Source organism: Solanum stenotomum, chromosome 9 (assembly GCF_019186545.1).
Source record: "Solanum stenotomum isolate F172 chromosome 9, ASM1918654v1, whole genome shotgun sequence".
Classification (NCBI taxonomy): Eukaryota; Viridiplantae; Streptophyta; class Magnoliopsida; order Solanales; family Solanaceae; genus Solanum; species Solanum stenotomum.
This window is the reverse complement of record NC_064290.1, coordinates 10874194-10890734: the sequence shown is the minus strand read 5'-3', so window position 1 is coordinate 10890734 and position 16541 is coordinate 10874194. Positions and strand designations below refer to the sequence as shown.

The 16541-nt window shown below is 31.7% G+C and overlaps 1 protein-coding gene across 1 annotated transcript; it reads right to left on the bottom strand.

Annotated features, from left to right (window-relative positions):
- Positions 1–10838: 10838 nt before the first annotated feature.
- Positions 10839–11633, bottom strand: LOC125877270 (uncharacterized). Its single transcript, XM_049558615.1, has one exon. The coding sequence runs from the start codon at positions 11631–11633 to the stop codon at positions 10839–10841; it is 795 nt and encodes a 264-aa protein (XP_049414572.1).
- Positions 11634–16541: the final 4908 nt, after the last annotated feature.

Here is a 16541-nt window from a genome sequence, read left to right as displayed (position 1 = left end):
ATTATGTATTTTAATTGTCTAAACCAATGTAAAACTAAAGAACAAATATTCAATATTATTGTCATTCTTAGTGTTGAATTGATTTTCTTTTTGCATTAGTATTAATTTGATTTTGATTTAAGTTTTATTGTAATTATCAACATCTATGAACTATAATCTTTATTGGACCACTTCGAATTCTAAGTTTTAAACTTGAAATAATATATTAAAAGATAAAAACTATGAAATAGTATAAGAAATATTTTAAAATTATATCAAAGTAAATATTTTTATGTATAAAATAAAATTTTAAAAGTACATATATAATGTCGGGTTGGTTTGGTCTCGGGTTATTTTTTTTTAGTTAAAAGCAAAACCAACCCAAATATAGTCGGGTTTTTTTTCCCAATACCAAACCAAGTCAAACCAAACCACTAGTCGGATTTTTTTTTTAGTTGACTCAATTTATTGTTTGATTCGATTTTCGGCTTGATTTTGTACACCCTTAACTTGTACTATCTTCAAAAGAGAAGAATACTAATAGGAAAAAAAATGGCATCTTTTATGTACAAATTATAAAGTACAAAAACAAACACACCTACTTTTTTTTATTATTATTCCCCCCATGTTTTTTCTAGCACAAATCATACTTGTGTTAGCCTTCTCATTGCCCTATTAGTCCCTAAATGTCCATTATTAAGAGACATAAGTTATTTGATTATATGTATAACTTGAAAAGACATAAATGAGGCACCAAACTTTTAATGAATGATATAAATGAGTCTTTTCTCAAAATTCAATAACATATTTGAGCTTGTTTCCTAAATAATTTGATTATAGCGTTGAGAAAATTTTAACATATCAAATGATATGTTACACTTATATTATCACTAAGCTTTCTTCTTTTTTATAACAATAAAACATAATACCTTCTTTTGTCACATTAACTAAACTATGTGAGAGCTGCCTAGTAGTTAGGGGTGTTCACAGTTTGGATAAAAACCGATCCAAATCGAAAAACCAAATCAAACCGATAAAATAAAATCGATTTTATTTGGGTTTGGTTTGGTTTTAGATTTTTTAAAACCGATAGTATTTGGTTTGGTTATGGTTTTATTCGGAAAGAAATTGAAGAAATAACCGAACCGAACCGATGAATTATATACATATATTTTATTAATATACATACTTACTATATTATTTTTATAAACAATTTTAAAGATCTTATACATATTTTCATTAAAATTTCTTTAAAATTTACTTATTGAAAGCAACAATGCCCAAGATGAAACATTTATCTTATTGATTTCATGTATATGAGTGTCTATGTCAATTCTTTGTGGGACTGAAAATGTTATTGTCTCTTCCTTCTAAGCCAATATAGTGAATTTTAAAGCTTTATTGATAGTAAATTTAGTGATTGAAAGTTTAGTAATTTAAGTCATTCTAACTATTTTTCATTTTGAATGGATTGTTGTCACTTTTTTCACATTTTAAATGAATTGTTTCTTTTATTTTTGTGTATGATTAATAACCGAATAACCAAACCAAACCAAACCGAAACCGATAATCACCAAACCGATAAATGTATATTATATTTGGTTTGGTTTGATTTTGATAATTTTAACCGTAAATTAACAACTTAAAATATTTGAAAACATATTAAAATATGATGAACTTTCAAAATTCCACATGTGCCACATAAATTGTGATAAAGGGGGTAATATAAATTATTTGGAAATTACATTAATATTACTATAAATCGCAACTTAAAGTATTTAAAATATATATTAAAAATTAGATTAACTCTCAAAATTTCACATGTGCCACATAAATTGAAGTAGAGAAATAACATGTATTATTTAAAAAAAAATTAAACATTATGTTAATTAAGAGTACTATAAGTTGCAATGCACACGTGCCACATAAATTGTGATAAATAAAGTACTATATATTATTTGAAAATTACGTTAAGGTACTATAAATCACAACTTAAAGTATTTAAAAATTATTAAAAATTTGATCAACTCTCAAAATTTCACATGTACCACATAAATTGGGATAGGGGAAATAACATATATTATTTAAAAATTACGTTAATTAAGAGTACTATAAATTGCAATATTAAAAATTTAAAATATTTAAAAAGCATACTGAAAATTTGATTGAGTTCAAAATTTCACATGTGTCATGTAAGTTGGGACAGAGTGAATAACACATATTATTTGAAAATTACGTTAAAAGTACTATAAAATTACAACTTAAAGTATTTACCAACATGTGAGCATATAATATTTGAAAGTTACGTTAACTAATAATACCATAAATCACAATAATAAACAACTTAATATATTAAAAAAATGATTAACTCTAAAATTTCATACATATCACGTAAATCACAATCATTAATAACTTAAATATTTAAACAAATATATTGAAAAATCGATTAACTTATAAAATATCACATGTTCCACCTATATTATTCGAAAAATAATAAGAAAATATTTAATAATTTAGTTGACTCTACTAATTCTATTTGTATCACATAAATTAAAACAAATAAAGTAATATTTATTAGGTCCGGATTTACCCGGGCTTTTGTATCTAGTATATAAAATAGAATGAGAGAATATTGAAAATTTGTTAAAAAGAGAATTAGATAATTGGAATTGACCATAACTTTGAAGTTCAGAAATCGTAGTACTAGATGTACATTGTGGTGATGTGGGTTGGACAAAAAGCTAGAGATCCTAGCCAACAGATTATTGAATAGTCATTTATGTTTGAGCAATTATTTAGGAATATTACCCTTTTATGGAATTGTTGGTCAACATTTTAACATTAATAATTTATGTATTAATTTGTTAAAAGTTTGGAGTCAAATGGTGCCTTTGCTGTCAAGTTATCCGTTGGTGGTAATTCATTTGTCTTTAACGGTTGGAAATATATTTGGAGCATTACTCCATTTGGAGTAAGTGCTGATGTTACTGACTGTTTCTCTTGCAGCATCGTTAGTAGAATCTTGGCCATAAGTTGTCCATATTATTTCTCCATTATCTCACTCTTTATTCCTTCATTATACCTTATAACTCATGTAATTCCTAAGGTCATTATCTTCACTATTTACTACACCATTTATCTTACTATTCATTGCTAGGAAGACTTCTTCTAGTATAAATAGTGGTGGTCTTCATTTGATACACAACATACACAAGAAAAAATATAGAGTGCATAAAGTTTGTCAAAAAGAGAGTTCTTATTAGTTGAAGACGAGGTGCTCTTTTTTGTGGAGCTTTGGACTTAACTCTTGTCCAGAGTTGTTGAGTTATACTTTGTGAAAGTTGTTGTATCCTAGAGGGGACAAGTCAAGAGGACTACTGTTGGACCGGTGAAAAACATTTGCTGCAGTAGGGTTGAATCTCCTTAAAGAGAGTGAGATATCTGCGCCTCAACCTGAAGAGATTTATTACTTCATTTTTATTTTCAATTGTAATCTTGTATTTTTTGTTATCTTGCAAGTTTTTCACTGAAAATTTTAAGGAGATTCAGAATGACTACAATTGAAAAAATCGCAAATGTCAAGATGGGAGACCTTAACAAGCCATTTCAGTTCAATGGTAACCATTTCAAAAGATGGAAGGGTAAAATACTTTTCTACTTAACTTCTCAATGTTTCTAATGTGTTAACTGAGAAGAATCCTAATAAAGTTGATGACACCTCCATGGATGATGATAAACCTATTTCTCATCATAAGAAAGTGGAAAAGTACGATGAAGAGGCAAGTGACCAAGATACACTTTTACAAAAAGAAGAGAGCAACATCACAACGAAGGTAAATTTATTTACTTCAAATAATGCTACTCTTGAATCTCATAAAAATACTTCTTTGAAGCCTAAGAAGAAAAAATTTAAGAAAAATAATAGTAGACCTTCCAAGAAAAATAATGGTGAAAATAACCAAGCACAAAATCAACAAGTTCAAGATAAAGGACCGTGCTTTGTTTGTGGCAAGAGTGGGCATATTGCTCGATTTTGCAGATTTCAAAAACGTGGTCCTAACCCTCTGAAAAACGTTACCGAAGAACCTTTTGTGGCGGTGATTACCGACATAAACATGGTTAAAAGTGTTGATGGATGGTGGGCTGATTCTGGTGTAAACCATCATGTCTGTTATGACAAATACTGGTTTAAAAAATATACTCATTTTGAGGAGCCCAAAACCATCATGCTTGGTGATTCTCACAAAACTCAAGTGCTTGGAACGGGTGATGTCTTTTGAAAGGGTATTAACTTTGAAAGATGTATTCTATACTCTTTCCATGAGAAAAAATTTGATGTCTAGTTTTCTTCTTAATAAAGCAAGCTTTAAACAGATCTGATCAATATGTAATTGTGAAGAAGGATATTTTTGTGTGAAAGGGGTATGCTTGTGATGAGATGTTCAACTTGAATGTAGAAGCGAATAAAGCTTCTACTTCTGTTTATATGTTTTCTTCTACTAATTTTTGACATGCTCTATTGTGTCATATTAATGATCGTTATGTTGGAATATATCATGAGTAGTTTAGGATTAATCCCAATGATTAAAAAGAATTTTGAAAAGTGTGAGGCTTGTGGTAAAGCCAAAATCACTAAAAAGCCTCATTTTCAAGTTGAAAGAAAAACTGATTTGTTAGAATTAGTTCATACTGATATTTGTGAACTTGGTGAAATTTTAACTCGTAGAAGTAATAGATATTTTATCACTTCCATTGATGGTTTTTCTAAGTTTACATATGTTTACTTGATGAAAAATAAAAGTGATGCTTTTGAAAATTTTAAAACTTATCTCCATGAGGTTGAAAATCAATTTGGTAGAAAAAAAAAAAAAAAGGGATAGAGGCCGTGAATATGAGTCAAATGAGTTTAATTCTTTTGTTAGATCATTGGGAATAGTTCATGAAACTACTCCTCCTTACTCTCCTTCATCTAATGGAGTAGCGGAAAGGAAAAATAGAACTTTGGTTGAATTGACTAATGTCATGCTTATTGAGTCACATGCACCTTTAAATTTTTGGGATGAAGCTATTTTCACTACTTGTTATGTGTGAAATCGTGTGCCTCATAAAAGGTCTAAACTGACACATTTTGAATTGTGGAAAGGTTACAAGCCAAGTTTGGATATCTAAGAGTTTGGGTTGTCTAGCCTTTGTGAGGCTAATGGATCCCAAGATTACAAAATTGGGTAAGAAAGTTACTACTTGTGCTTTTCTTGGTTATGCTTCAAATAGTACAGCCTATAGATTTTTTAATCTTGAAGATAATATTGTGATAGAATCAGGTGATGCTATTTTTCATGAAAATAAATTCCCTTTTGATTCTAAAAATAGTGGGGGTCAAAGGATTGAACAAAATATTTTGTCATTACCTAGTTCTTCTACTTCTACTTTAAAAAATAAAGAAATTGATGATTTCGAGTTGAGAAGAAGTAAAAGAACTAGAGTAGAAAAATATTTTGGTCCTGATTTTTATGTGTTTAATGTTGGAGATGACTCTCTCACTTTGAAAGAAGCATTATCTTCACATGATTCTATATTTTGGAAAGAGGCTGTAAATGATGAAATGGAATCACTGATTTCTAATAAAACTTGAAAGTTAGTTGATTTACCACCGGGTTGTAAAACTATTGGTTGCAAATGGGTCTTAAGAAAAAAGTTGAAACCGGATGGATCTATTGATAAATATAAGGCTATGCTAACTGCAAAAGGTTTTAAACAACTAGAAGCCTATAATTTTTTGATACTTTTTCACCGGTAACAAGAATTACATCCATAAGACTTTTAATTGCTATGGCTGTAATTTTTTATTTGCAAATTCATCAAATGGATGTAAGAACTTCTTTTTTAAATGGAGACCTAAATGAGGAAATTTATATGGATCAACCCGAGTCTTTTGTTGAAGTGGGCCAAGAAAGAAAAGTATGTAAACTTACTAAATCCCTATATGGCTTGAAACTGGCACCTAAGCAATGACATGAAAAGTTTGATTCCTGCATGATTGAAAATGGTTTTGAAACAAATGAGTGTGATAAGTGCACATATCATAAGTCTTGGAATAATTCACATATAATTATTTGCCTATATGTTGATGATTTATTGATCTTTGGCTCTAACATAAATGTTATTGATGAAGCTGAAAATATTCTTAGAAGCCATTTTGATATGAAAAATCTTGGTGAAGCAAATTTTATTCTTGGAATAAAAATAACAAGAACATGTGAGGGAATTTTCCTTGACCAGCTACATTATGTTGAGAAAATTTTGAAAAAATATAACTTTCATGATTACAAGCATGTTGCTACTCCTTTTGATTCAAGTGTTCACTTATTTCTTGTTGAAAGTGAAAAATGATGTAGTAAATCAAAAGGAATATGCTAGCATAATCGAAAGTTTGAGATATGTGACTGATTGCACTAGGCCTGATATTGCATATGCAGTAGGAGTACTTAGAAGGTTTACAAGCAAGCTAGGTAATGAACATTGACATGCTATAACAAGAGTGATGAGATATTTAATTGGAACAAAAAATTGTGGTTTGTTTTATAAAAATTATCCTGCCATACTTGAAGGCTTGCTTTTCTGATGCAGATTGAAACACTTTATCAGGTGATTCCTGTTCTACCACTGGTTATGTCTTTACTTTAGGTGGTGGTGTTGTTTGTTGGAGATAAAAAAAGTAAACTATAATTGCTAACTCTACTATGGAGGCTGAACTAATTGCTTTAGCTTCAGCTAGTGAAGAAGTGAATTGGTTAAGAGATTTATTGTTTCTGAAAAAATGCAAAATAAATATATAAAAGAGAGGTGTTAAATATTTCCTGTGTCTATTCCTCTGTTCAGTACATGTATATATAGAAAAAATAAAATAACAAACTACCCAACTATCCTATATATTAGATACCACAAACACACCATATTAGTATTTGTACGTTAGTAGAACTCACACACTACCCAACTATCTCCCAATTTGTAGATACCTTAATTAACCAACTACTATTTACATGGAAGTAAAAATGGAAAAGAAAAACAGTAAGGAAAACGGTAATTTACAGATGGAAAATAATGGCTCCTGTGTACTTTGTGTTGTCTGAAAAACATGATATTGTTAACCTTTTTCATTACTCTTTAGCACAAAATCATCCTCGAGCTTTTTCATTGACGAGTCTCCAATAAATTCAACACCCCCCCTCAAGTTGGACGGGGAGGAACGAACACCCAACTTGTTCAACAGGAAACGATGAGATGTACCAGGTAGAGGCTTAGTAAACAAATCTGCTATTTGAGATGAAGATGGAAGAAAAGAAAGAGAAATCAAGCCATTGAGGTATTGTTGACGGACGAAGTGACAATCTAAGTCAACATGTTTCGTCCGCTCATGAAAAACAGGATTTTTAGCAATATGAATTGCAGCTTGGCTATCTGAATGGAGAGAAATTGGTAATGAAGGAGGCAGAGACAGGTCGGAAAGAAGACGAACTAACCACGTCAACTCAGCAACGACCCTCCTCATCGATCTGTACTCAGCTTCAGCGGATGAAAGGGAAAGGGAAGGCTGTTTCTTTGATTTCCATGAAATAGGACTACCACCAAGACTAATAAAAAAACCACTAACTGACCGTCTAGAATCTAAACAAGTAGCCCAATCAGAATCACAAAAGGCTAGGAGAGTGAAAGAAGGAGAGGAATTGAGAAAAATCCCCAAACCAGGATCCGAAAGAAGATATCGAAAAACATGGTGTGCAGCCAAAAAATGTGCTTGATGTGGAGACTGCATATATTGGCTAATGTGTTGGACCAAAAAAAAGATATCAGGCCTTGTATGAGTTAAAAAATTTAATTGCCCAATTAGCCGTCTATAAACAGTAGGATCTGGAAGAGGAGAACCCATGTTTGCTTGCAATTTTAGAGTGGGATCCAAAGGAGAAGAGGCAGGTTTGAATCCAAGGCAATTATATTCAGATAATAGTTCCAAAATGAATTTTCTTTGGTTGAGGATCAAACCGTGAGGTTCTCGGATGACTTCAATGCCCAAAAAATAGTGTAAATCACCTAAATCTTTGATCTTGAATTCTTAATCGAGGAAAGATTTCAACGCTTTTAATTCTGCCATATCATTACCTGTGAGCAAAATATCATCCACATATACAACTAATATAGAAACAGAGCTACTGGTGCATTTGTAAAAAAGTGAATAATCATTCAATGAGTGTTGGAAACCTTTGAAACTCAATGCCACAGTCAGTCTTGCGTACCATTGTCGCGAGGCTTGTTTAAGGCCATATCAAGATTTCTTTAGGCGACAAACTTGAGTAGGATCAGAAACCTTCAAACTTGCTGGAAACTTCATATAAACTTCTTCGTCCAACTCACCATGTAAAAACACATTGTTTACATCCAATTGGTAAAGACCCCACCCTTTCTTAATAGCAATTGCCAAAACACACCTTATAATAGTAGTAATCTTCACGACTGGACCAAAAGTTTCAGTAAAATCAACCCCTTCTTTTTGAACATCTCCCCTAACAACTAACCGAGCTTTAAGTCTCTCCACAGAACCATTAGAGTTGAGTTTGACCTTGTAAACCCATTTATTAGGTAAAGCCTTCTTTCCCGGGGGTAATGAGACAACTTCCCAGGTGTCATTAGTGATAAGAGCTTCTAATTCTCTTGGCATAGCCTCTTGCCAATCTGGATATAAACTGGCTTGGGAAAAACTTGTAGGTTCTTTAATTTGTGAAAGAGAATTGATATATTGTTGATTAGACGTGGATAAAGCATTAAAAGAAAACGGTGTGACAGAAACAGGAGAAGAAAAACAAGTATCAGATACATTAGAAAAATGTACACTATTGCAAATGTAATCTTCTAATAATGTCGGAGTCTTGATAGATCTAGTAGATTTTCTCAAGGTAATAGGATTGAATTGTGAAGGAAGAGTGGGTGTAGAAGGTACTTGAGAAAGTTGATCCGGAGGAAATGAAGTACTATGTGGAGGAGAGGATATAAAATAATAATCATGATCAGGTATAACTAGTGAATCTGTAAAAGGAAAAACAGAAACAGTAGGCTGAATAGAAGAAAAAGGGTATATATCTTCATGAAAAACAACATTCCTGGAAACAAAATATTTTTGAGAATGTAAGCTAAGTAACTTATATCCTTTTTGCCCAAAAGGATACCCAAGAAACACAGGGCTCAGCTCTAGGATCCAATTTAGATCTACCAGGAGAAAGAGTGGAAGCAAAACCAAGACAACCAAAACATTTAAGGTTAGAGTAATTTGGAGGATGACCAAAGAGTTTCTCATATGGTGTTTGAAAAGCTAACAGTTTTGTCGGGCATCTATTGATTAAGTAAGTGGCTGTCATTAGACAATCCCCCCAAAATTTTGATGGAAGATGAGACTGAAAAAGCAAAGCTCTACAAACTTCCAAAAGATGTCTATGTTTTCTCTCAACTACACCATTTTGTAGAGGTGTGCCAACACAAGAAGTTTGATGAATGATGCCTTGTGTAGACAAAAAATTAGAAGTTTCTAAACTTGAACCCAATTCCCAAGCATTATCAGACCTAATAACCTTAACCTTTTTATTGAATTGTCGTTCTATCATTGCAAAGAAAGATTTGAGAATGGGAAAGGCATTACTTTTAGTAGTTAATAAAAACGTCCAAGTTCCTCTACTAAAATCATCCACTATGGTTAAAAAATACCTATAACCATCGTAAGTAGGGGTTTTATAAGGCCCCCAAGTATCAATATGGATTAAATCAAAAATTTGTTGAGACGAAATATGACTAATAGGAAAAGGAAGTTTGGATTGCTTTGCTAATGGACAAATAGAACAAGGAACATAAAATTTCGAACAAACTGAAATAGGAATTCCATTGATATTTTGCATATTTGATAAAGGCATATGCCCCAACCTTACATGCCATAACTTGCTTTGAATAACAGAAAGAGAAATACACGACAAATTAGATTTATCATCCTTTAGGGAATCTAAACTAGAGCTAGACTTAAAACAGGAATTGACAGAATAAGAAGCAACTGGAAGCCTATTATTCAAGATGTAGAGACCATTCTGGCTTTCACCAAGGAGCATTGGGCTCTTCATTGAAGAGCCCTACATGAAACAATGAGAAGGTGTGAAGAATAATATATTAGAAAGTTGTCTGCACAACTTGTGTACAGACAATAAATTGAAATAGAAACTAGGCACATACAACACATTATGAATGATTAAATTTGAGAATAGTTTGACAGATCCTGAATGAGAAACCTTAATCTTTTGTGAATTAGAAAGCCTTACAGAAATAATTCTTGGCAATGGTTCAAGATTGATAAAAAAATCTGTATTATAACTCATATGTTCAGTTGCACCTGAGTCTATTATCCACGTCTTTTTAGTGAACGTTTTACCATCAATATTTGAATTTAGAGATAAATGATAAGGGGTTAAAGTACTACCAGCACAATTCACAGAGGCTATGACATCAGAATTATTGGCTTGATCCTTATTTTTCACCTGCTGAAGCATCTGCATGACCTGTGCCAATTGCACCTGTGTTAGAAGTTTCTCATGCTCCTCTGATTCTGCGCTAGTCATAAAAGAATCTCCAGAAAATTCATTAGAAGTCACAACATTACTCTTAACAGAATTTTAAAAGTTTCTTGACTTAGTAAATTTAAAATCAGCCAGAAATCCATGTATCTTATAACATTTTTCAATGTTATGTCCTGTTTTCTTGCAATATCTGCAAACAAGATTAGACTTCTTGCTATCATAGTTTCCCTTTTGTCCCCTAAAATCAGTAGAAAATTATCTTTGTCCGTTGTCAGCGATGAGTGAAGAAGATTCACCAGGAAATTTTGGTGTATTCTGGACCTCCCTTTGCTTCTCCTCTTGCATCAACAATGCATAAGCATTAGGGATAGAAGGGAGTGGTGAAATCATGAGTATATTACCTCTAGGTGCACAATAAGAATCATTAAGTCCCATTAAAAATTGAACTAATCGTTCATCTTGCTTGGACTTAATGTTCTTTTCCTTTGCTTCGCAAGAACAAGCGCAATTGCATGGAATGAAAAAATCCAAAGCATCCAATTCATCCCAAAGACGCTTCATCTTAGTGTAATAAATCGCAATATCATCAGATGAGCCCTGAACAAGGTCACTTAGTTCCTTTTGAAGCTGAAAAAGCTTAGCACCTGAACTTTGTCCAAACCTTGCTTCTAATTCTGCCCACAAATCTTTAGCAGTGGAAGAGTATATAACACTTTCAGAAATTTCTCTACAAAGAGAGTTCAAAAGCCAGGAAATTACCATGTTGTTTGCTCTCAACCAAGCATTGTGCAGGTCTGTACCAACAGTAGGTTCATGAGTTGATCCATCAATAAAACCTGACTTATTTTTCGCAGTCAAGGCAATGAGCATGCCTCTCTTCCATCCCCCAAAACTCTTGCCATCAAAAGCTGTATTAACTAACAACATACCAGGAGAATCAGAAGGAGAAATAAAAAAAGGATGAGAAGAATTTATGAGAAGAGAGGCTGCATTAGTTCCAGCAAGAATGGGAACTTGAGTCTCAGAAGAGGTGTTTGCAGGATCTCCCATTGTAGCAAATTATTGATCAGGAATAAAAATGAAAATAGAAGCAGCGATTTAAAACTTGGCTCTTGATACCATGAAAGAATGCAAAATAAATATATAAAAGAGAGGTGCTAAATATTTCCTGTGTCTATTCCTCTGTTCAGTACATGTATATAAAGAAAAAATAAAATAACAAACTACCCAACTATCCTATATATTAGCTACCACAAACACACCATATTAGTATTTATACGTAAGTAGAACTCACACACTACCCAACTATCTCCTAATTTGTAGATACCTTAATTAACCAACTACTATTTACATGGAAGTAAAAATGGAAAAGGAAAACAGTAATTTACAGATGGAAAATAATGGCTCGTGTGTACTTTGTGTTGTCTGAAAAACATGATATTGTTAACCTTTTTCATTACTCTTTGGTACAAAATCATCCTCGAGCTTTTTCATTGACGAGTCTCCAATAAATTCAACAGTTTCAAATACCTTATTTTGAATAACCAATTCCTCTTATTTTAATTCATTGTGATAGCACCCCCGCGATTGGTAGAGTTCAAAAATTGTTATTACAACGGTAAATCCAAACCTATAAGGAGGAAACACAGTAATGTAATATCGTATTTGACAAATGGTATCATTAATGTTGATTATGTCAAATCTTGTGATAATCTTGTAGATCCTCTTACTAAGGCCTTAACAAGAGAAAAGGTCTGGAGCACATCGAGGGGATGGGATTGAAGCCTACAAATCCTTAAGTCATATATGAGGAAACCCAACTTGGGGACTAGAGATCCTATAACCAGGTTCAAAGGGAAAAACTAATCATATGATGACTTGTTGTGAAAAATGCACTATCTTGTTATTCCCTCCCTATGATGTGAGTGCATTATTTCCTGTAATTTGTGAAGGTTGAGTTGATAAAACTCTAAATAAATATATGTAGCCCGTATGAGTGGAGTCTTAAGCTTACAGGATCACTCTCGACAGATTTCATCTATGTAAGTGTGGAAGTAGGTCGCTTCCTATGAGAATTGGGCTTATTCTCAAAAGCACTCATGAATCCGGGATAGCACATGGCCATAACGTGTTGACTTTAAAGCTCATGTCAACACCTTGATTATTATGTGTGAGCAGTAATATTTTATTTCCCTTAAACAGTCATAGTTTAAGTCTGAGATACTACGCCTCTGGAGTAAAAGTTACTATTTCACTAAGTGGAGGTTCAATGCAGAGCACACGTTCATTATGCATAGTAATCTTCCTTCAGCTGATAGACTCTCCTATGTAATATTAAAATGAGTGGGGGATTGTTGATCAACATTTTAATATTAATATTTTATATATTAATTTGTTAAAAGTTTGGAGTCAAATGGTGCCTTTGCTGTCAAGTTATCCGTTGGTAGTAATTCATTTGTCTTAACGGTTGGAAATATATTTGGAGCATTACTCCATTTGGAGTAAGTGCTGATGTTACTGACTGTTTCTCTTGCAGCATCGTTAGTGGCATCTTGGCCTTAAGTTCTCCATATTATTTCTCCATTATCTCACTCTTTATTCCTCTATTATACATTGTAACTTATGTAACTCCTAAGGCCATTATCTTCACTATTTACTACACCATTTATCTTTCTATTCATTGCTAGGAAGACTTCTTCTAGTATAAATAGCGGTGGTCTTCATTTGGTTTGTGATACACAACATACACAAGAAAAAATATAGAGTGCATAAAGTTTGTCAAAAATAGAGTTCTTATTATTTGAAGGGAGGTGTTCTTTTTTGTGGAGCTTTGGACTCAACTCTTGTCCAGAGTTGTTGAGTTATACGTTGTGAAGGTTGTTGTATCCTGGAGGGGACAAGTCAAGAGGACTACTGCTGGACCGGTGAAAAACATTTGCTGCAGTGGGGTTGAATCTCCTTAAAGAGAGTGAGATATCCGTGCCTCAGCCTGAAGAGATTTATTTCTTCATTTTTATTTTCAATTGTAATCTTGTATATTTTGTTATCTTGTAAATTTTTCACTAACAATTTTTTCAAGCCCACTGCAACAAAATAATATCACTCAACTATTTCTATTTTTCGCAAAACATATATACTTGATATAATAAAAATATTTCTCTCCTAGTGACAAGTCACATTATTCCCCTTTTAAACTACGTTTTTAGCTCTTTTAAAGTAACCATGCCAATAGCCTAAAATAGATCATTCGGAGCTAATCAAATTGTCCTAAATTTCATACGACATCAGATTCTCCAAACGTTGTCAACTATTTCAACTTAAAGCTCTTCTGATCATCTCGAGAAGCATGTCAACCATCCTAACACATTACATACAAAAAGAGGCAAAATAAAAAAAATCACAAAAAAATAAGCAAATAACTACGAGAGTCATTACTTATATAATTATAGCATTTTTTTTTTATATATAATGTTAAATTTATTATTAAATGATAAATAAAAATATAAGATAAAAAGAGATGTAGTAAAAGAAACTGGGGCGCGGGTGTGGAGGAAAACTTTTATCTCCTTGAGCAAATTGTTGTACAAATGAATAAATTCAATTTGCTATTAATAAACGAAAAGAAGATGCCGTAGACTTTTCAGGAAGCTTCTTATAAGTTATTTACTTGAGTTAGCTATTCACAAGTTGTCTGTTTGATTGTCAACTTTAAAAAGTTGGTGTAAATATTTTTAAGGACCTGTTTTGCATACTGCTTGCACGAGCTATTTCCTTAAATTGTTTGCAAGTTACCTGCTTAATTACAAACTTCTTTAATATGTCGTATGAATATTTAAATGGACATTCACAATACGTTGTATTTTTTTAATATATATCAAATTTTTTTTATTACATAAAACATATAACATGATTAATTACAATTTTGGTTTCAAATGTCAAATTGAATTGTTCCCTAAGTTTCACATAACTCGCTTCCAATGATCTCAATCGTTCCACCAAAACTCGGGACCGAGTCGATTGTGACTCGTCGGAACCAGCACCGGAACCATCCATGACGGAGGAATCAGAAAGTGGTAGTGGTGGCGACATAGGTGGCTAGAGGCTTTTTGTAGTTGTGACTTGTGTGTTACTGTTTTTTTTACTTTAAAATTTTAAATATTGAAATATTTATACTGATTCGTGGGGCTTAAACTTTTGCCACGTGGCGTTTGTGAGTTCAAAGGAACTACACCCCTGAAAATGGGCTTGGGCTTGGACATAATGTTGAGTTTAGTCACAATATCGAGGCTGATTTTGGCCCCGTTCTTAATAGATGACGTCGACTACTTTTTTGAATCGAAACACTTAATCATTTTCTTCAAATTTTAATTATCATGCGTTTTTCGAAAGTCAATTTGATAAGTTAAATTAGATTATATTAATTTAATATTATAAATAAAAATTTAGATAATCAAAAAGTATATAAAAAGTACTATAAATTCCAATCTTTTGCATATCAATATGATGGAGAAATACATATTAAAGTGATAGTCAAAGTTATTATCGTTTGACTCTAAAAAAGAAAATTATGAGTTTATGACAATTAAAAGTGGATGGAGTAATATTTAGATACTCACTCCGTTTAAAAAAGAATTGTCTAGTTTCCTTTTTAGTCTGTTTAAAAAAGAATGACCATTTCCTTTTTGGCAACACTTTAACTTCAACTTTTCACGTGACATGTTTAAGACCACAAAATTAATTAACATTTTAATACATTTGATATAATTTTAATTTAAAACCACGAAATTAAAAAATCTTATTTCTTTTCTTAAACTCTGTTTCAAGTCAAACTAGGTCATTCGTTTTTAAACTGAGGAAGTACTTCATTAAAACATACGGCCGTTTGAACATTTAAACTAAATCTATTGACCAGTCTAAATGGATTGTCAATATATTTTGTTATTTTTTAATGTTACGCAAATATATAAAATTACTCTGCGAAATAACATTTAGACTAACATCCGGTAATATGTTGACTTTATTAAAAAAGTATTAAGTTATTAGGTTGTCATATAATGCTTGTAATAATTTGTGTAACTATCGCAATAAAGTTTTCAATGTGTCCAAACAAAATCTTTAAATTGTAGTGTAAAAGATCCATATATATAATCATTAATTAAATAGTTAAAAAAAGTTATTTAAAAAGGGATAACAAATGAAAAAATGATGAAGTTTAAGAATTTACAAGTTTCAGCTCATAATATGTTTTTTTCGTATAAATGTATTATATTGTGGATGTCCGTTTAAATACTACTATATATAAAATCATTAATTAAATTGTTAAAAAAAATTATTATAAAAGTATAACACATGAAAAAATCACAAAGTTTAAGGATTTATATTTCAGCTCTTTAATGTATGTTTTATTCTCATAAATATATTGTTTTGTTGACGTACGTTTAAACTTTAAATACTTTTAGGGTGTGTTTGATATGAAGGAAATTTTTTTTCAATTTTTTCATGTTTGATTAGGTTAAATGTTTTCCAAATCAATTAATTTTTCTCAAATTTAAGGAAATGACTTCCCTTCAAAAATTAAGGAAAACATTTTCCAAAACTTTCCTCCAACTTCAAATTACAATTTTTTTGTTGAAAAAATAAATTTAAAGCTTATTTTAAAAAATATTTTTCAACTTTTCAATTTTTTTACCCCACCCTCGAATCCCCCAACCAGCCCCCCACCCCAAAAAAATATTTTCAACTTCAAAATTTCATTTTTTTCACCACTACCCTCGACTACCCCACCACCCACCCCAATTTTTTTTAATTTTAAGTTTGTTGTTAAAAAATATTTTCAACTTCAAAATTTTATTTTATACCCTTACCCTCGACCCCCTTCCCTACCAGCCCCCTACCCCTCCCAAAAAAAATTAAGTTTGTTTTTTTAAAAAAAATTCAACTTCAAATTTTTAATTTTTC